This window comes from Lotus japonicus, chromosome 3 (genome assembly GCF_012489685.1).
Source record: "Lotus japonicus ecotype B-129 chromosome 3, LjGifu_v1.2".
NCBI classification, from domain to species: Eukaryota; Viridiplantae; Streptophyta; class Magnoliopsida; order Fabales; family Fabaceae; genus Lotus; species Lotus japonicus.
In genome coordinates, this window is record NC_080043.1 from 77,388,387 (window position 1) to 77,408,949 (window position 20,563).

The 20,563-nt window shown below is 38.4% G+C and overlaps 1 protein-coding gene and 1 non-coding gene across 2 annotated transcripts; both read left to right on the plus strand.

Annotated features, from left to right (window-relative positions):
- Window positions 1-6,344: 6,344 nt before the first annotated feature.
- LOC130709581 (small nucleolar RNA R71) lies at window positions 6,345-6,451 on the plus strand. The gene has a single exon (XR_009010058.1). It is a non-coding gene; the product is annotated as a small nucleolar RNA R71 (small nucleolar RNA).
- Window positions 6,452-13,599: 7,148 nt separating this feature from the next.
- Window positions 13,600-14,194, plus strand: LOC130744762 (uncharacterized). Its single transcript, XM_057596920.1, has 3 exons — window positions 13,600-13,626; window positions 13,719-13,986; window positions 14,070-14,194. Exons 1-3 carry the CDS (start codon window positions 13,600-13,602, stop codon window positions 14,192-14,194), a joined length of 420 nt encoding a protein of 139 aa, XP_057452903.1.
- Window positions 14,195-20,563: the final 6,369 nt, after the last annotated feature.

Genomic DNA, 20,563 nt, shown 5'->3' on the forward strand with positions numbered 1-20,563 from the left:
AAAGTAATTCTCTCAAATTGAAAGATAAGCCCAATTCCTTGTGTACTTAAACATTCATAAGAGGTATGATAGCTCTAATATTCAGGCCAACAAAACCCTACCCTCACTCTATTCCTAGAAGCAAGTATAGAAGGATCTATTCCAATTCATGTCCCTAGATCATAACAAATTTTCATTCTATTATAATCCAGCCTATAGCAAAGGTGCACCAAAGCTAAACATGCAATAAGGAATTGAAATACAAGAATGGATCAAGACTCATGCATAGAGATAGGAATTATAAACTAAAGTTTCATAGAATCTCTTAACCCAAAGCACAAAGTAAACTAGCCACTCATGGCTAGTGAATTCATGAAGAAAATGTAAATAAAACCTGAGGAAAAGTACAAGTTGGAAGCCTCCCTTGGCCCCAAAGTTCTCCTCAGCTCTCAAAACTTGATCAAAAATGAGTGGAATGACAAAATGTATCTAAGAAATTGGCCTAAGCCTTATTTATAGGCTGAAAATAACGAAACTGGGCGCTCAGGCGCCAATTCAGAGCGCCTGAGCGCCAATTGCATGTCAAAAGACATGCTCTCTGACCCTATTGGCGCCTAGGCGCCCACTCCCAGCGCCTAGGCGCTCTAGCTCGCCTGAAAGTGACTTTTTGGCTTCTGAAACTCCTCTTTTCAATTCCCTTTATGTTCTTCATCAATTCCATGCTCCTTGGCCTTCCTTCTCCTTCAGTTTCTGCACTCCAAACCTAACCAACAAGACAAGGAAGATTCTAGAAGCTCCAAGAGCTCATTAGCACAAGAAGTCCCTCATAAAACACAACAAAACCATGCAAGTCCTAAACTTTACTTAAAATGCAAGAAAACTACCTAAAAAACTACTAAATTACCAAAACGAAATAAAAACTAAAGAAAAGAATAAAAATGCATGAGAATGCATGAAACACTACATGAGACTCAACAAAAAGACTCAAAACAACCAAAGAAATGACCCTAAAAACACTACTAAAATAGGGTCATCACACCACTATACTCAACGACAGCTCGCCCTCGAGCGTAAAAAACACTCGCTTGCCCTCAAGCGCAAGAAATGCTCCCACACAAGTGCTCAAAACAAAGAATACTTCACAAAAACAGGGGGACAAAGTAATCACAGCTAGTTTCAAGAGAAAGACCCAACAACCTACTTCATGCATCTTTTGAAGAGAGAAGAGTGTAGAGTCCATTCATGAGAAGCATTTAGAACTAAAAACCCTAGGATGAGATGTTCATTTAGTGCACTGAGCACACAAACAAGTTCATAGGTCCTGAATGTCATTCACTCAATAGCAACAAAGATCAAACATGCAAATATTCAAAGAGACTTCCATAAGGGTTGAAACATTGGCTAGGTAAAACATGATGGTGGTTGGTCCCTAAAGGAAAACTAGGCTTTCAAGCACATTGAGTGTGGTCCTCTTCTAATAACCCCGGAGCTTACAACACTTTTACTTTACAAGTCTCTTGCACCCACCTTTTTACATTTTTTTTTTCTTTTCCAACTCCAACTTTTGGTTAGGAGTTCTTTTTCTTTCTTCTTTTTCACTGTTTTTTTTCTTTTGGGGCAAGAGGCTATTTCTCATTTTTCAGCTCCATACAAAACAACAAGGACCATCACTCCCCTAATATTCCAACCAAACAACCATCCCAACTTTTGGCTATAAAAAGATTCTCCAATTAAGCTCAAATGGGACAACTAAGGGCAATGTTCAACCACGAACTCAGAATCTCAAGAAATCCTATAAGTCTCAAGAATATAACAGAAATCACTAAGCATGCTATGAGTGATATTAACGCAGAACCAAGAATTGCAAGTGAGTCAGGATCCTCCAGAGAATTTTTATGGTGAAGGGTCAAAGATAAACCCTTAATGGACTCACACCGACTCCTTCTCAAGAGACACTCGGAAGACCGAAGTCTCCTCCTCTCTTCCCCAACATGCAATCACTCATCCCCAAAAACAACCACAAGTATTCACCAAAGCATTTTCAAAAACAGCACTAGTAGGGAAGCAAACCTATAGCTAAAAGCATGTGAGTATAGGGAAGTAAAAACCCAAAAATAAAACCAACTAAAACAATGCATGATCAACAGAAAACAAAATCTATAAATTGAAAATATGCTAAAAATGCATGACCTAAACTAAGAGTAGAGTTACCTCAGCACAATCACTCCATGGGGTCATGGTCACCCCTTCCATCGCCATAATCCGGATGAACTCCGGCATCATGCATCAAGCTCAAGTCTATCATCCCCTGCTCCAAGGTATTAAAATCTAAGGGCCCATTGTACCTGGGGTCTGATGTGCTACCTCCCCTCCAATGGAGGTCAAGATCCCTGTGTAGACGATCTTGCCTCAAAAACATCCGCCCGAAAGCAGCCTCCATCCAAACAGGAGAAGGGTCAGCACGTGGTGGAGTAACCACCTCATTCACCACCTCAACATCCTCTGCTTCCTCCTCTTCTTCTTCCTCTTCTTCTTCATCTTCCCCCGCTGGCTCCTCAGGATCCTCTTCCTCTTCATCCTCTTGAGGCATCCTTGCTGTCCATTCCTTATAAAGTTGAGTGATCCTCTCCTTACTGAGCAGAGGTGCCTCAGGCAACCTCTTCTCAATAACATGGACTGGCCTCCTAGCTCTGTCCCTCACTGCATGAATCAAAGAGCAAATCAAGTGAGGAAAGATGGGCCGATGCTTGTCTTTACTCCTGTTGTAGAGGGAATAAATCCGACCAGCAATGATGGTGGCCACGTCCATAGGATGGCCTCTCACGATGCAATAGATAGCAACCAATGTAACCTCTCTAACTTCATATTTGTTAGAGCTAGGGATGAGGGAATCCTGCAAAAACTCAGCCCAAACTCTAGCCAGCGGTGTCATATCCTTCCTCCTCACAAAAATAATCTCATCATCAACTGCTTCCCAGTCCCGCCCAGGCCTAACAATCACTGCCTTCATGTCTTTCAAGATCTCCGGTGACTTCTCCTTTAAGAGCTCATGATAAGTGTCCTTCTCGGGGAAAAGCTCATTCTCTTGGTCCTCCGTGAGGAGACCAAGATGCCTGCGAATGACTGCTGGATTGTAGTCAATCACATCTCCCCTGAACCAAGATGAATTCACCGGTGGCCTGGACCTGTCCTCTTGATTGTCACAGTAGGTGTTCGCGTAGAACTCCCTAACCATGACTTCACAAGCAAACGGAATGGGGTTGACCCAATTCTTCCACCTCCTAATCTCCATGGCTTCTTGCATGCCCAAGAGGTCTCTCCTTCCCTCCCGATACAAAACTCCCCGCTCCTTCACACACTCCTTGTGTGCTAGGTGAGCTCGGTAAAACTCCTCCTTAACCGCTGATAGGAAGCGGGAGCGATCAAAACTCCGGGAGGTGGAGGAAGAAGCTACAGCTCTTGTGTTGGTCCTTGCTCTTTTCACAGGCATCTGCAAATTTGTTAGCCCAAACACAAGCCACAAACGTTAGAAACGTTAGTTCAAAAATAAAAAGAAAAGAAAGAAGAAACTTTGTACAAAAATAAAAATAAAGAACAACCTAAGAGCACCCAACAAGTTTCTTAGTGATTTTGGCAAAGAAAGAAAGACTACCACAAGCACTTGCCAAAAATCGACTGAGAGAACCCATTGAAGCATTCTATCAAACACCTTGTAAGCAAAAGCTAAACTAAGCTAATCTACAAAATCCTAACTACCCATTCCTAACAAATCTACAACCCCTTTCTATTTAAGCACAAAATCAACCACCAATGAGTATATACAACCCAAACCCAACTTGCATTAACACAAATCACTCACCCAAACCCCCTTGTAAACATGCATTGCAAATCCCATGAACAAAAATGAAGGAAAGTGAAAGTTGGAACTTACCTTGACTTGAGAGTGAGTGGGTGCAAGTGAAAGGAACTTGAAACAATGCAGAACTTGGAAGCAAATGGGAGAGCTAAAGTGTGTGCAAGTGAGAAATGAGAAGTGGAAATGGGGTTTGGAGAGAATGGGGTGCGTTTCTTATGAAGGAATGGGAGTAAAGAGTGGGAAAATGAAAAGGTTGGGGTTTTAAAACCCAAAACATAAGCAAAAACACGTGCAGGAGCGCTCGAGCGCTCGAGGGGAACGCTCAGGCGCTCAAGCCAGTTCCAGAGGCAGTGCCTCTGCCACTATTGGCGCCTAGGCGCTCCTGAATTGGCGCCTAGGCGCTCAACCCAGTTTTTTTTCACAAAAATTTTCCTTTTTTTTTCTTTTTTTTTTTGAAATTAAACACCTAAAATACTACAAAATTAAAAGATAATAAATAACAAAATGAAACAAATGGGTTGTCTCCCATTTAGCCCTAGGTTATAGTCCTAGGTGGACTCTCCTTCCGATGGTGTTAGGAAGGAAATTTCTTTCCATTGATTAACTTACCACAAGTGCAAGGAAGAAACCTTGCACAAAACCTCTGGAGTAAATCCTCCCATGAGGCAATGTCCTCTTGCTCATCAAACCAAGCTCTAGCCTCCCTTGTCAAAGAATGAGGGAAGAGTTTAATCTTCACTTCATCACTTGAAACGCCCTCAATCTTAGCAAGGGTGCTAGCTTGGGTAAACTTCACCATATGAGCATGTAGGTTCTCATACTTGGACCCCCCATACTTGTTACCATTGACAAGCTTGATGAGAGCCGGATGGAACTCATCAATTTGGGCATTAACTTTGGGGATCTCTTCCGAAACCTTTGACCTGCTTCTAATCACATCACAAACAAAGTCATTGTCATGGTTAGTCTCAATCATAGGATTAAAAACAGAAAACCGTACCTTTTCCTTACCAACACGGAGAATGAGGTGACCCTTGTCAACATCAATCTTAGCTCTACCAGTAGCTAAGAAAGGTCGCCAAGAATGAGAGGAATCTTCTCATCCTCCTCCATATCAAGCACAACAAAATCCACGGGGAACACATACTTGTCCACCCGCACCATTACATCCTCCACAATCCCATATGGAGTCTTAAGGGATCAATCCGCCATTTGCAAGGAGAGCATGGTTGGGGTAACCTCTCCTAGGTTAATCGTCTCAAACATGGTAAGCGGCATCAAATTGATGCTCGCTCCAAGATCACACAAGGCTTCCACATCCGCCATGCCTTCAATTTCCACCGGAATAGTGAAACTTCCGGGGTTCCTTCTTTTCTTCGGCATCTTTCGCTGCAAAATGGCACTACATTCCTCCGTCATCAACACTGTCTCATCTACTCCCTTCAACCTTCTTCTCTTATGCAGAATATCCTTCATAAACTTAGCATATATAGGCATTTGTTCCAAAGCATCGGCAAAAGGAATACTAATGTGGAGCTTTTTGAAAACATCAACAAATTTTGAAAACTTTTTATCTAAGCTCTTCTTAGCCAATGCTCTAGGGAACGGAACCTTGCTAGTTTCAGGAGTAAGATCAACTTCCTCTCTCACCTTAATAGGTACAACTACTTCTCCTCCCACTATCTCCTCTCTCTTTTCTTCCTCTGTTTTTTTCTTCAATTCATTCATCACTCTCCCACTTCTAGTGGCTACAACAGAGGCATTCTCTTGCTTAGGATTGGGGATAGTGTCGGAGGGAAATTTACCTTGAGGTCTCTCGGCTATTTGCTTGGCCAGCTGGCCAAATTGATTCTCAAGATTCTTGATAGCCGCCTCTTGATTCTTGTAATTATTCTCCGTCCGGTTGATGAAAGTTTCCACCAACTCTTCTAAGCTTTTCTTGGAACCACTACTTTCACCTTCTCCTCGCTCTTGAGATTGTCTTGAGCTTTGGCCTTGAAATCCTTGGCTAGGAAATTGTCTTTGAAAGCCATTTCCTTGCCCATTATTACCTTGCCTCCAAGAAAAATTAGGGTGATTCCTCCATCCTGAATTGTAAGTATTTGAAAATGGGTCATTCCGAGCTTGACCCATAACCTTCACTTCCTCCTCCGGTCTAGTCTCTGTGCATTCTTCGCTGTCATGTGGCCCTCCACAAGTCACGCACTCCACCTTGGCAACTCGACCACCAATCTTGGTAGTCTTCATTTGATTTTGAATCTCATTCATTTGCTTGGAGAGTTGCTTGTTGGAGGCCATAAGTTGATCATAAGCTTCAACCTTAAGGACTCCTCTTCGGGCTTGGCGATCATTACTAGAGTTCATGGCTCTTATAGCCATCTTTTCAATCAACTCATACCCCACTTGTGGAAGTAAGGCATCGAACTCTCCACTTGAAGCCGCATCCAAACCAAACCTCGAAGAATATTGGAGACCATCATAGAACTTTGCTACTTGCTCAGCTTGAGTAAGGTTATGTTGAGGACACCTCCTCAAGAGCTTCTTGAACCTCTCCCAAGCTTCATAGAGATTCTCATCGGTGGATTGAGTAAAAGTCATGATGTCATTCTTGAGCTTCCTCAAGAGGGCTCTTGGAACAAACCTCGTGGTGAACTTCTCAGCCAAGTCTTCCCAAGATGTAATGCTACCTTGGGGCTGTGAATTCAACCACTCTTCAGCAGTATCCCTCAATGAAAAAGGGAACAAACTCAAGCGGATGGTGTCCGCTGAAACATTCTGAACTCTGTAGGTGTTGCAATTGAGGATAAACCGCTCCATGTGTGCATGAGGATCTTCAAGAGCACCTCCACCATACTGATTTTGGCTCACCAAGTTGATGAATGCCGGCCTCAGCTCAAAGTTTCCCGTGCCATCGGGGGAAACTATGCTGCCCGGATAATCGTAGCTCATGGCAGCCGAGGTGAGGTCTCTGAGAGAACGATTGGCATTCTCCAATTCTTGCTCTTGAAGTCTTTGAGCAAGAGCCTCATTCACTCTTTCTTCAATGTGGGCTTGCATCTCCTCTTCCGTCATTTGAGCAGCCATGGCTTCAAGCCTTTGTTGGGCTCGACGACGGCGAAGAGTACGTTCAGGCTCCGGATCAAACAGCAATGGATCCGTGCCAAGCCTACTGTGCATAAACTGAAATCACAAAAACAGAGAAAAGGTTAGTAACACCTATTCAATGCAATGCTTAGTAAAACAAACAAACAAACTCTTCAACTTAAACCGAAAACCACAAACAATCCCCGGCAACGGCGCCAAAAACTTGTTGGTCAATTCGCAAGTGCACGAATACCTCCGGGTTTTAAATTATCGAACCACAGGGATTGTGAGTGAGAATTATTGATTTAAGCCTAGAGTTTGCAAGTTCTTAAAACAGTAAAATTCAGAAATTGGTTTTGGGTGATTGTGACAAAAGTTTTGCAAAAGAGCAATGTTGATAAAGATGTAAATAACAATGACGGAAAATTGCCTTGGGTGTTTGATCATCTAATCCATTTTAGTCCACCTATCCTATGCATGTGATATCTTGATTTATATCTTGTTGTTATAGCCTATGTACTTACTAGTTGATTCCTCACAAAAGTAATTCTCTCAAATTGAAAGATAAGCCCAAATCCTTGTGTACTTAAACATTCATAAGAGGTATGATAGCTCTAATATTCAGGCCAACAAAACCCTACCCTCACTCTATTCCTAGAAGCAAGTATAGAAGGATCTATTCCAATTCATGTCCCTAGATCATAACAAATTTCCATTCTATTATAATCCAGCCTATAGCAAAGGTGCACCAAAGCTCAACATGCAATAAGGAATTGAAATACAAGAATGGATCAAGACTCATGCATAGAGATAGGAATTATAAACTAAAGTTTCATAGAATCTCTTAACCCAAAGCACAAAGTAAACTAGCCACTCATGGCTAGTGAATTCATGAAGAAAATGTAAATAAAACCTGAGGAAAAGTACAAGTTGGAAGCCTCCCTTGGCCCCAAAGTTCTCCTCAGCTCTCAAAACTTGATCAAAAATGAGTGGAATGACAAAATGTATCTAAGAAATTGGCCTAAGCCTTATTTATAGGCTGAAAATAACGAAACTGGGCGCTCAGGCGCCAATTCAGAGCGCCTGAGCGCCAATTGCATGTCAAAAGACATGCTCTCTGACCTTATTGGCGCCTAGGCGCCCACTCCCAGCGCCTAGGCGCTCTAGCTCGCCTGAAAGTGACTTTTTGGCTTCTGAAACTCCTCTTTTCAATTCCCTTTATGTTCTTCATCAATTCCATGCTCCTTGGCCTTCCTTCTCCTTCAGTTTCTGCACTCCAAACCTAACCAACAAGACAAGGAAGATTCTAGAAGCTCCAAGAGCTCATTAGCACAAGAAGTCCCTCATAAAACACAACAAAACCATGCAAGTCCTAAACTTTACTTAAAATGCAAGAAAACTACCTAAAAAACTACTAAATTACCAAAACGAAATAAAAACTAAAGAAAAGAATAAAAATGCATGAGAATGCATGAAACACTACATGAGACTCAACAAAAAGACTCAAAACAACCAAAGAAATGACCCTAAAAACACTACTAAAATAGGGTCATCAATAAGGCTAGTGGATTTCACCATGATAATAATCCTAAAGATCCCATGGCCGCTGCACAAAATTTTTAGGAGCTTGCTCAGGCTTACAAGATTTTGAGTAATCGCATGACATAGAACATTTATGATAAGCAAGGAAGGGAAGGATTGCGAAACAAAGGGTTGCTACCAGGATCTATTATCCATGCAACAACTGTTTATGGAATGCTTTTTGGAAGTGTTTTGTTTAAAGAGTATATTGGAGAACTTTCATTGGATTTTATGCTCGGTAAAGTAGCTGAGAACATAGACGCACAAAGCCTGACTGAAGTTTTCTGAAAGAATATTCAAGAAACATTCAATGAATCACAGAAGAAGAGGGAAGAGAAGCTTATAGAGTTTATGGGACATCGCTTGCAGCCTTTTGTTGAAGGTAAAAAAGATGTTTTTGAAAAGTGAGGAGAAACAAAAGTTGACAAACTTTCAAAACAACTTTTGGAGAGGTCATGCTTTATACAATTGGTTATTTCTACACCCTAAAAGGCGCTAGCCAATTTGGAAAGGATATGAAGCAGGCTCCTTTGGAAGCTTGGGTACGAAATAGAGCAACCATCATACAATCAAAAGTCACACCAGCCTCAGGTGTCGTGTTCTTAGTTCACATGCTAGAAGAGTACAAGAAGGAAGTAGACATTAGAAAACTTCATGATGATAAGAAGGATAACACGATTAATGTCATTTGGAAGAGTAATGTGATTGATTGTATCAACACTCTCACATGTCTGCCAAGCGGTTCTTGAAGATCCTAAAGGCTCCCAATTGTTCGAAATTCATGAGCCGAAGCATTAGAGATGTTGGGAACTATGTTTCAAGGTGTCAAGGCTCCTCGTAACAGACAAAACTGTCTCAGAAACCTTATAGAGTTTTTGGGACATTGCTTGCAGCCTTTTGTTGAAGGTAAAAAAGATGTTTTTGAAAAGTGAGGAGAAACACAAGTTGACAAACTTTCAAAAGCCGCTTTTGGAGAGGCCATGATTTATACAATTGGTTATTTTTACACCCTAAAAGGCGCTAGCCAACGTGGAAAGGATATGAAGCAGGCTCCTTTGGAAGCTTGGGTACGAAATAGAGCAACCATCATACAATCAAAAGTTACGCTAGCCTCGGGTGTTGTGTGCTTAGTTCACATTATAGAAGAGTACAAGATGGAAGTAGACATTAGAAAACTTAATGGTGATAAGAAGGATAACACGATTAATGTCATTTGGAAGAGTAATGTGATTGATATTGTATCAACACTCTCACATGTCTGCCAAGCGGTTCTTGAAGATCCTAAAGTCTCCCAAGTTGTTCGAAATTCATGTTGGGTACGAAATAGAGCAACCATCATACAATTAAAAGTTACGCCAGCCTCGGGTGTTGTGTGCTTAGTTCACATTATAGAAGAGTACAAGATGGAAGTAGACATTAGAAAACTTAATGGTGATAAGAAGGATAACACGATTAATGTAATTTGGAAGAGTAATGTGATTGATATTGTATCAACACTCTCACATGTCTGCCAAGCGGTTCTTGAAGATCCTAAAGTCTCCCAAGTTGTTCGAAATTCATGAGCCGAAGCATTGGGGAAGTTGGGAACTATGTTTCAAGGTGCCAAGGCTCCTCACAACAGACAAAACTATCTCAGAAACCTTATAGAGTTTTCGGGATATTGCTTGCAGCCTTTTGTTGAAGGTAAAAAAGATGTTTTTGAATAGTGAGGAGAAACACAAGTTGACAAACTTTCAAAAGCTGCTTTTGGAGAGGCCATGCTTTATACAATTGGTTATATTTACACCCTAAAAGGCGCTAGCCAACGTGGAAAGGATATTAAGCAGGCTCCTTTGGAAGCTTGGGTACGAAATCGAGCATCCATCATACAATCACAAGTCACGCCAGCCTCAGGTGTCGTGTGCTTAGTTCACATGCTAGAAGAGTACAAGAAGGAAGTAGACATTAGAAAACTTCGTGGTGATAAGAAGGATAACACAATTAATTTCATTTGGAAGAGTAATGTGATTGATTGTATCAACACTCTCACATGTCTGCCAAACGGTTGTTGAAGATCCTAAAGTCTCCCAAGTTGTTCGTGAAGGTGCGAAAAACACTAGAAAGTGGGGGGTTTGAATAGAGTTTTTAATCAAAGATATACTTTTGAACTTTTTTCAAACTCAAAGATAAGAACTAGGTGCTGAAGGGTATGAAGTAAAGCACGCAAGTATTTTATCCTGGTTCACTTGAGATAAAAGCTCAAGTTAATCCAGTCCACCTGTGAAGGTGATTTCTTCCTTCTTCTGATGAAGGCAATCCACTAAAATCAATGAGTGTTACAACTGCACTTTGCAACCTGCTAAGTGACTAACAATACACTGATTTCCTCACTAGTATACTCTCAAGAAGCTAATCTCACGATCCTCTCAAGACTAGCTAAACACTGAATCAAACCTATTCAGTCTTCTCAAGATCCGACCAACCTTGGTCTCTCAAGGAACTTACAAAGTGTTTGTAAAAGCTTTCGGGTTTACAAGAATTGCTTCTGAAAAGCTAATGGTAAACTCAGATGTTTAAGAATAGTGAAGAAATAATGCTAAGAGATTGGTTAGAATGAATTCGATAATATCAGCAAAGTTTCTTGGCTTCTTTCTTCTTTCTTCAGCCCTTATATACTCCAAGGCATATGATGTAGCCGTTGCTAGGGTTTTGTCCGTTGGAGTGGCAATCTTGTAATATCAGACTGCTAGGCTGACGAGGTAGGTGGCGGACAGACTGAGGCTGTCCTTTCACCAGCTGACTTATGATTTGGAGTGCTTCAGATGAACGTTGGTGAAGCTTCTGATCAGAGTCAGACGGAAGCTTGGATCCTCTGACCTTGCAACTTCTGCTTCTGAACAAGTTCCTCAGAACTTCTGAACGTCAGAGCTAGAATAGCTTTGGTCTTCAAATGCCAACTTCTTGCAGGTCTTCAGAACTTGAGTCTTCTACTTCTGGACCGTTCCGCTGGAACATCTGGTCTTCAGAACTTCTGACTCCGGTTCTTCAGTACCTCTTGAGAGTTTCTATCTTCAGAACTTCTGAAGGATTTGCCACTGTTCTAAGCGAACATGGTAAGCTTTTCAACTCTCTTTTGGCTACTCTTGGGTCTTCTTCGTCTTCTGATTGAATTGGCTTTGGTCAGAATCAGAACCTGTTTGTCACAACTAAAAGAGACAAACGTTAGAGTACCATAATTGTTCATCCTCAAAAACCTTAAATGTAATCATCAAAATATAGAGATGCAACCACTGATCAAACCTTGATCTTACAGTTCGAAATTCATGAGCCAAATCATTGGAGATGTTGGGAACTATGTTTCAAGGTGTCAAGGCTCCTCACAATAGACAAAACTGTCTCCGCAAACCAAGTGGTGTACCTTATTCATCATAGGTCATTGGTAGTAGTCATGGAAGCTCCAGATTTTGAAAAAAATTCCAAACAGTGTGTTATTCACTTTTTAGAGTATAAATGAAGTGATATTATCTTATGAAATATATATGTCTTGTTATGAATCTAATTCTTATGTTATGTGCTGCTGTATTTTTTGGTTGAGAAGCTATAGGGAGGAGATAACATAATCATTTCATTGATGAATTTTTTAACTTCCTTTTTCATAATCATTTCATTGATAAATACTCTTTTCACCGGGTATGGTATCTTTCATCCATGGAATTTTTTTGTAGTTTATTTTTTTCCGTCTTTTATGACAATATTGCGATCCTTGGCCCGACCCACTAGTCCAAGTTCCATATTTTATCTCTATTGCCAAACAGTAATAAAATAATTGTCATTTTATCAATGAGATATTTTTCAAATTGCTAAAATTATTAGTAAGATGCAAGTTGAATTTTGAAAGTCCTTGAAGCGGTAGGGATTTGATCAAGAAGTTTTTTCTATTCGCAAGAGTTGGGATTCGAACCCTCAACCACTTGCTTAAAGGATGAAGTGTTGAACCACTACACCAACCTACTTGGTTATATCAATTTAGTCATTTAAGATGATATGAATGATTAATCTGTAGGTCGTTCAAAATTCCATTCGTAACATCTATAATATTTAGAAAAGAGCAAGGCTATGAGACCCACTTAGATGATGTGTCAATCCAATAATGACTTTCCCTCAACCCCTCTTTGCATGACAAGTGTCCTCTTCTTATTGTTTTGGACTAAAATAGTGGAAGCCCATTTTGATTTCAGATTTTTTATGAGGCCCATCATTCAAACCATTTGAATGGTGATTTTGTATTTATTGTTAATTAAATTGGAATGGTGTTATTGCAAGCATTTAAATGGTATTCATTTTGCTTACAAAAGAAGTCAATAATTCCAGGCGTGATAATTTCGTGGAGAAAATAAAAGATTAATTTACGTCAATCATAAACATCATGTATATCTTTACTATGTTTGACTTTTTTTATTTATAATCAATATTTTATACCAAATAGAATCAATATCATGTTGATATACAATAAGTGCACTATGTGATTTTCCATAGTGCACGGCGATTAATTTTGCTAGACGATTAATTTTCCAATTGGTTCCACTTTTTTAGCCTACTGTATATCTTTACTATATTTGACTTTTTTATTTATAATCAACGTTTTATAGAAAGAATTGATGGCCTTAATATGGATCAAATAAAAATATAATCAATTAATGGGTCGTGCATGATTTCATAATTTTATATATTGAAATCTTTCCAAAATTTCCTTATATATTTATCACTATTTGTGGAATTGTATACGGTCTAATTAAGCTGATTATATGATTTCGAAAAAGTCAAAATAAATATATATAATTTACATATTCCATTCTTTTGGGGATGGAATATTCTTGACAACTTTAGACATCCTTAACCCTAATTCCAACTATAAATACCCCCTTATGTTACATTTCTTCTTCATCATTCCAACCATTTTCCAGCACTTTATATATTTGAAATTAACCTTTCTTCTGATGGCTTCAAGAATCGATGATCTTGTCAAAATCGATGCCTCCAAATAGACCTGAACAATTGTTGCAAAAGTTAATCGTTTATGACTAAGTGCGAGCTTATATGGCTCAAAACTACCCTTTTCAATGGACATGATTCTTATGGATGACAAGGTTCACACTTTATTTTTTCAATCACTCGGTTTCCATGTAATTTTTGGAATGTATTCATAAATCGCTAAGTTTATTTTCTATTTAAATTTCAGGGCTGTAAGATTCAGTCTACAGTTAGGAAGACTTTAATTTATCGATTTCAGTCTTTGCTAACTGAAGGACGCGTATACAAGATTTCATTCTTTGGTGTTGGTGAAAGTGGTCGTGATTTTCGCCCAACAAATCATCCGTTCAAGATCAACTTTGATATTCAGACTTCTGCGCGATTGCTTCCTAACAAGGCTATCAACTTAACCCCGTACTCTTTCGTTCCACTTGGTGACATAGTGTATAAGGACCTTGATACATCATTCCTTATAGGTATTAATCCTTCTTTAGCCTTTCGAGTTTTTTAAAAATATTTATTAATCTTCATAACATTTTTTTTTATTTTTTTTCACCAGATGTAATTGGAATTCTCACTGGAGCAAGAGGAAAACAAGAGTTCAAGAAAGATGGTACTAAACAGAAAAGGATAACTATTGAACTTGACCAAGATGGGTACATCTCATGTTCTTTGCCTATTTAATTGATCGCTCACTGACTGACAAGTGTTACAACCACAGCTACTCACATATATTAATTACTTGCACTGATTTTCCTATAATTTGGTTTGTTTGACCCCATTAAAAAACTGTTTTTAATACACATATTTAATCATTCTTTAATACATTAATTGTTTACTCAATTAAAAAAATTAATAAATGTTTTATTCATTTCCTAAAAAAGGTTTTAATACACCTATTTAATTGTTTTAAATTACGTAAATTTTTAGTCAACTAATGAAAGACATTAAATGCTATACAATAAATGCTATATTCGAGATTTTTTTTAAAAACCTTTTGAATTAACCTATATAATAATTCTATAGATGAAGTTTAATTTTTGTTCAATTAAAAATTAATATAAATGTTATATTCATTTCCTTAAAAAATGTTTTTGATAAACCAATAAAATTATTATTTCCAAAATTAATGTTAATCAAATATTAATATCATTAACCGGTATGCTAACGCATTTAACCGTTTTTAAATACATGATCAGGGGTCAATGGTAGAAAAAGAATAATAAAAGTTCTTTAATACATTAATTTTTAGTCAATAAAAAATTACAATAAATGCTACATTCCTTTCCTTACAAAAAAAAATGATTTTTATGTAAAATATTTTCTTTGTGGAAGTCTTTTACCATGTAATCTAAACACACAGACACACACACACACATATATAATAATGTTTTCAAATCATATTTTGACTTTCAATTTATCATACCATTACTTATATTTACTCTTAGTTTTTTAAAAAAATACTTCAGTATTATGAAAAATCATTTTGATAATCACACAAAACTTTGCAAGTTGTGTGACACTCATTGTGATTTTTTTTTTGTTGAATGCTCTTTTTTTTTATATCTTAATTTATTAATACGTGTCTAAATAATGAGATCAATATTCGCCGTGCAACGCACGGGGTAAAAACGCTAGTAATAAGTAATTTACATCATTTGACAAAAACCGTATTGATCAACATTAGTATTATGTTATAAGCATTGGAAACATGAATATGTATATAAAACTTGGGTCATTAGAAACTGTAACATTGTCACGGAGGGTGTAAAAAATTAGTTAAAGTATTTTTTATTGATGAAATTATTTTTCTCTCTAACTAAGGAATTTTTTTCCTGTTCAATCTAGACAAGTTAACGATGGCATGTTCCGTTCAATTTAGTGTCATTATGTTGTGATTGTTCCTGACTCAAACTGAAATATAACGTGTAAGCTTATGCATATTAGGAATAAAGTGCATTTTTTGCAAATTTTTTTTAAAGGGCCCTTGAGATCCGTCTTCGGGCAATGAATCAGGGGATCCATGTGGTGAGCCTCTTTACATTGGTCAAGCCCAAACAGATTGAAAACACCACGAATGGAGATTAATCAAGGTTGTCTTCTAAATTCTAATTGATTTCGTTGCTTAAAGGAAACACAAATTCCTTAGCACGTTTTGTGTTAAGGAACATGGAATTTACTGTTAGATGCTAAAAAATGGGTAGTTTGTATATTAAGACTTTGACTTAAATTTATTTATTATTTGATAAGGTCGATGCTGATTGTGATTTGGTTACTATTGTCAAAAGGAGGTTTCTTACATGTCATCTGAAAAACAAAAGTTTATAATATGTAGCTTAAAACATAGGCATAGTAAAGAAATAAGAAATACATGACAGTACAATAAGAAAATCTAACAACTTGCAAATCAGGTAAGAATGGCATCAATGTTATATATTTTTATGGAAAAACTTCATCCTAAAACCGGTTGGTATATTTTGAATTCACATTTTTAAATTTTGACAATGGAGCTTTTTCCATACCACATATTATGTGAATTTAGAAGTTCAGCAATTGATTTTAGGTTGGTATTGGTATGTTTGTAGGACATGAATTGTTTTTTAAAATGTTTAAAAAACTAGATAAAATCACATAAACGTAGTTTTAATTATATTTATATGAAAAAAGGTCCAAGTATATATTAAATTACGAGATAAAATTTACTTCCCATGTAACAAAAAAAAATTACGAGATAATTAAATCACATAAAATAGTGTACATTGCAATATTGCATAAGAGCTAACCAGGAAATTAGAGGTGAAAACCGCATCTATTTTCTACCATAATTTCTAACTAATCATTTCATAACTAATTACTTAATTACTTATTTGATGATTATTTATATATACCACATATTTTTATAGTGTACATTGCACTTGATAGATATATGAATTTTTTAAGCATTTAATGTATAGTTTGATCTCATTTAATAGAGAAAAAATTATTATGAGAGACATACTCACTTAATACTTAATGTAATCTGCGAGATTTAAGGGGCCCCGGATAAATGTCATAGTCATGGATACTTTCGGAAGAAAAAAAAATTAACATTAATTGCCATTAAACGACCCACATGAAACTTTTCCATTTCTACAGAATCCCAACAAAATAGCTAGCACCCATGTTTTTTCATCTAGATGCAAAAATATTAAGAATTTTCTTCTATTTCAGCTGAGACGAGCAACCATTGACTATCAGTCTATCACAATACTCATGGCTTTAACTATATTATCTTAAGTATCCCAAAAACTTTTTCATTGCATTGTAAGCAAGCTCTCTGAACTTTATATCGAATAAAAATTTGATCAAGATCCAAAATTTGAGGTAGTTGGGGCATATATTTAGTCTTACCAATGATCAAAACAGGATATGAATTCTGTATCCATATGGCCAATATTAGTCGCCGATCATATTCATATACTAAAGAAAAAAGATGGATTTCAACCTCAGGCCTGTTCTCCCTCATCCTCCTTCTTTTGTTTGCTGCTACCAATTTCATCAACCATTGGATTGACCATGTAAGTGTTCTTAATTAATTTCAGTGCACACTGATTGATATATATTCTGTGTAAGATCAAGATTTGGTCATGTGGTACAACTCTATGTTTTGATGATAACAAGTATTTATTTGTGGATGAACAATTATGGTATTCTAACGTTTGTCTTGAGTGTTTTGACAAACAGGTTCTAATTCTGATACCAGAAGATATATTCATCAGAAGCTCTGAAGGACCAGAGGCTCTGAAGGACCAGAAGCTCTGAAGGTCCAGAAGCTCTGAAGGTCCAGAAGCTAAGAAATGAAGACTCTGAAGTCCAAGAGTAAGCTGGCTCTGAAGACCAAGTACTTTCTACTCTGAGGTCCAGAAGCAGAAGTTACGAAGGTTAGAGGATCCAAGCTTCCCTCTGACTCTGATCGCCAAGCTTCACAAGTTCCAACATGAAGCGTCGTCAGATCAGAAGTCAATGGCTAAAGGCAAATGTCACTATCAAGAAGTACAAGAGCAGTGTACTATTATGACAAGCATACCAACCAAGGTTCAGCCACAGCAGGTTCTGGAAGTTCCAGAAATGCCCTCCAACGGTCACATTTTCTCAACAGAAATATACTTTCCACCTTGGACTATTTAAGGCTGAAGAAGAGAAGAAAGATAAGAGAGAGAAACCAAGAGCTGCAATACAAGAAAAGATTCAAGCCTCCACTTTCTTCATCTGTTCTTATTTAGTTTACACTTAGTTTATTCAGAAGCAAACCTTTGTAAACACCAACCTCAAACAGTTGTTTGTTTTTCCTTAAGGGACCGAGTAGGTCAGTATCCTTAAAAAGACTAGGATCTATGTATCTTAGTGGTGATTCCTTAAGGGACCAGTTAGGTCAGTATCCTTGAGAAGACTAAGAGAGTGAATCTTAGTGTTTACTAGTTCATTGTATTGTTAGTCACTGAGCAGGTTGCTAGTGCAGTTATAACAAACTCTGAATAGTGGATTGCCTTCATTCTAAGAAGGAAGAAATCACCTTAACGGGTGGACTGGATTAGCTTGAGAGATTTATCAAGTGAACCATGATAAAATACTTATGTGCTTCTCTCTTCTCTCAATCTTTATCCGCAGCACCATCTATCTCAGATAAACCGAAAAGATTTACTTTAAATCTTAAGGGGAAATTTTTTATATTCAAAACTCTATTCAAACCCCCCCTTCTAGTCGTTTTTCACCCCTTCATTCTGTTTATCTCTTTCTTGGTTTTGTTTATTTGAATTAATGATTCAATCTTTTGATCGTTTGGTGCTGGGGTTGATTTTTATTAGAATAGTGTAGCAGTTTTGACCCTGAATGTTTCAACTTTTCTTCCTCCTTCTAACTATCGAGATTCCTAAGTGTGGAAAGAAGGAAAGGAGAATGTTTATATATTTTAATTTTTTATTTTGAGGCTGTTTACGCTGATTTTTGGTAAACAAATATCCTCTTAGTTCGACTAAAGGAAGTTTAGATTTCAGGGTCCTTTTGAGAAAACGCTTTGCCAAAGTGTTGTGTGTGTGAGTGTTTTTCGACAACAACGAATCGGTTCAAGTAGAACTGGATTTCATTAAGCACGGGTCAATTACAAAGAAGTCACATACATCAAAATAACACGAAAGCTACAAGAAGTGTGGTTTTCGACAGGAAAAGTGCATAAAGGAACTAGAAATTAACAAGCTTAATACAAGAAAACTAAAGTGTTGGTTCTGCAACATACTCCTCCATCATCACGTCTTGCTCCTTGAGTCTCATTGATGCGGACATTTAGAGCTTTTTGGTGAATTTTCAGAGTTTGAGTTGGAACCCTTTTTTCTGCTGCTGCTTCTTCTATTTATAGTGTTGTTTCTTCCTCCACGTTCTTAGCGGTTTTTCTTCAATGCATGATGGCTTCGTGGGTTTGAATTTTGGCGCCTTACCCCACGTTTAGCCGGTGGCTTTGCGCACGTGACTTTAGTTGGTTTGTTTGCGACGTGGGTAGCCTTGAGTTGTGGGTAACCACCGCCATTTGTGGCATCGTGGGTATGCACACGTGCTGATAATTGCCCACCACTTGGTAACTACCTCCTTCGTCGAGCTTGCCGGTTTGTCGAATTTTCTTTACTTCCTTGACTTTGAGGGAGTGTCGCCTAATGAACCTCGAGCTTCATCATGGTCCTTCCTGTCGGGGAGTCATCCTCCTAACACCGGTGTCGATAATTGTAGCATTAGAAATCTTGGCTCAATAGTTGCCCCCCAAAAATGTTGGTTGTCGACTGCTTTAGCTTGAAGATACCAAGCATTTTTTATCGCACCCGTTCAATCTCAACGATTCAAATACTTTGTGCTCTTGACCGTTCGATCCTCAGGTCCAATCAGTAGCCATAACGTCTGATGACTTTCCACTAGCTGACAGTTATAGCCTTTTTAGGGCCATGATTTCACCTATGTCAAAAAGCTGAGAAATGACATGATTTAGTTAATAAAATAATCACTTGGACTCCAAATTTTTATAAATTAATGCACAATGCAGCCTGGGTTCCGTTGGCCTCTCTGCTTATAAATACCCTATTGAAATTTCTTGTTCAAACTTTACTTTCTTCCCCAAACCTTCAGCTTCTTCCCCCAAAGTTCTCACTTCATCTTCCTCCGTTTTCTCCGGAATACCTATTATTTCCTTCAATGGCTTCCGATCCTGAGCAGACCATTCCGTTGGCCACTGAGCTTAAGTTGGATGAATCCAAACGCGTGGCAATCCCGGAACCTCCCAACGAAGCGGAGAAGAGAGCTATCTGAAAATCCCAGGTACTCATTCCTTTCTCTGTTAATGGTACTTTACGCGCCATTTTGGGTCCTTTGAAAGTAGTGAAGCATGATAGGCCCAATAGTCTTCCTGAAGAACATGAGTCATTTCACCCTAGTGTTAGGGGAGAGGAGCTTATTTTGGCATTCCAACCCTCTTACCGTATGCCATTTCTTACCGACCCAAAACGAGCTTCGAGAGTGGTGAGGTGTCTGATGCTGAACATGTCGCGTTCTTGTTGTATTGGTTGTCTGCTTATGTTTTTTGCACCAAGTCTTTGCGTATACCTGTCAAGCTTTTACCTTTAGCCAATTTACTCCACGAGGGTCGACAACTTGCTATGGCTAGGCTTGTTCTTGGCAACCTTTATCAAATGCTGAATGAAGCTGTCGAGGACATCAGGAATACCAAGACCATTTCTCTGAATGCAGTTGGACCTCTTTGGCTATTTCAACTTTGGTTGAATGCGGTCTTCGAATCTCTCCTGCCGGTACAAGATAATCCCCCAGCTGTTTCTAACACCAGGATTGATGCCCACAGGCTCGAGACCCTGACCCCGGCTTATGATGCGTCGAGCTTTGAAGCTGATTTCAGAAAATATTTCACCATGTTTCTTGAGCTAAAGCATTATCGCTCCAGCTTCTCTCCTTATAGCAAGGCTATTCGTGGCCCCTTCTGGCTGAGGAATTCTTACCCTAACGCTTGTGACTCTGCATTGC

What these genes read in the sequence shown, in the direction of transcription:
- LOC130744762 (XM_057596920.1), top strand. Translation starts at nt 13,600, where the DNA reads ATGGACATGATTCTTATGGATGACAAG. An exon ending in TGATTCTTATGGATGACAAG is followed by an intron (nt 13,627 to 13,718) that starts GTTCACACTTTA and finishes TTTAAATTTCAG; the next exon opens with GGCTGTAAGATTCAGTCTAC. An exon ending in TGATACATCATTCCTTATAG is followed by an intron (nt 13,987 to 14,069) that starts GTATTAATCCTT and finishes TTTTTTCACCAG; the next exon opens with ATGTAATTGGAATTCTCACT.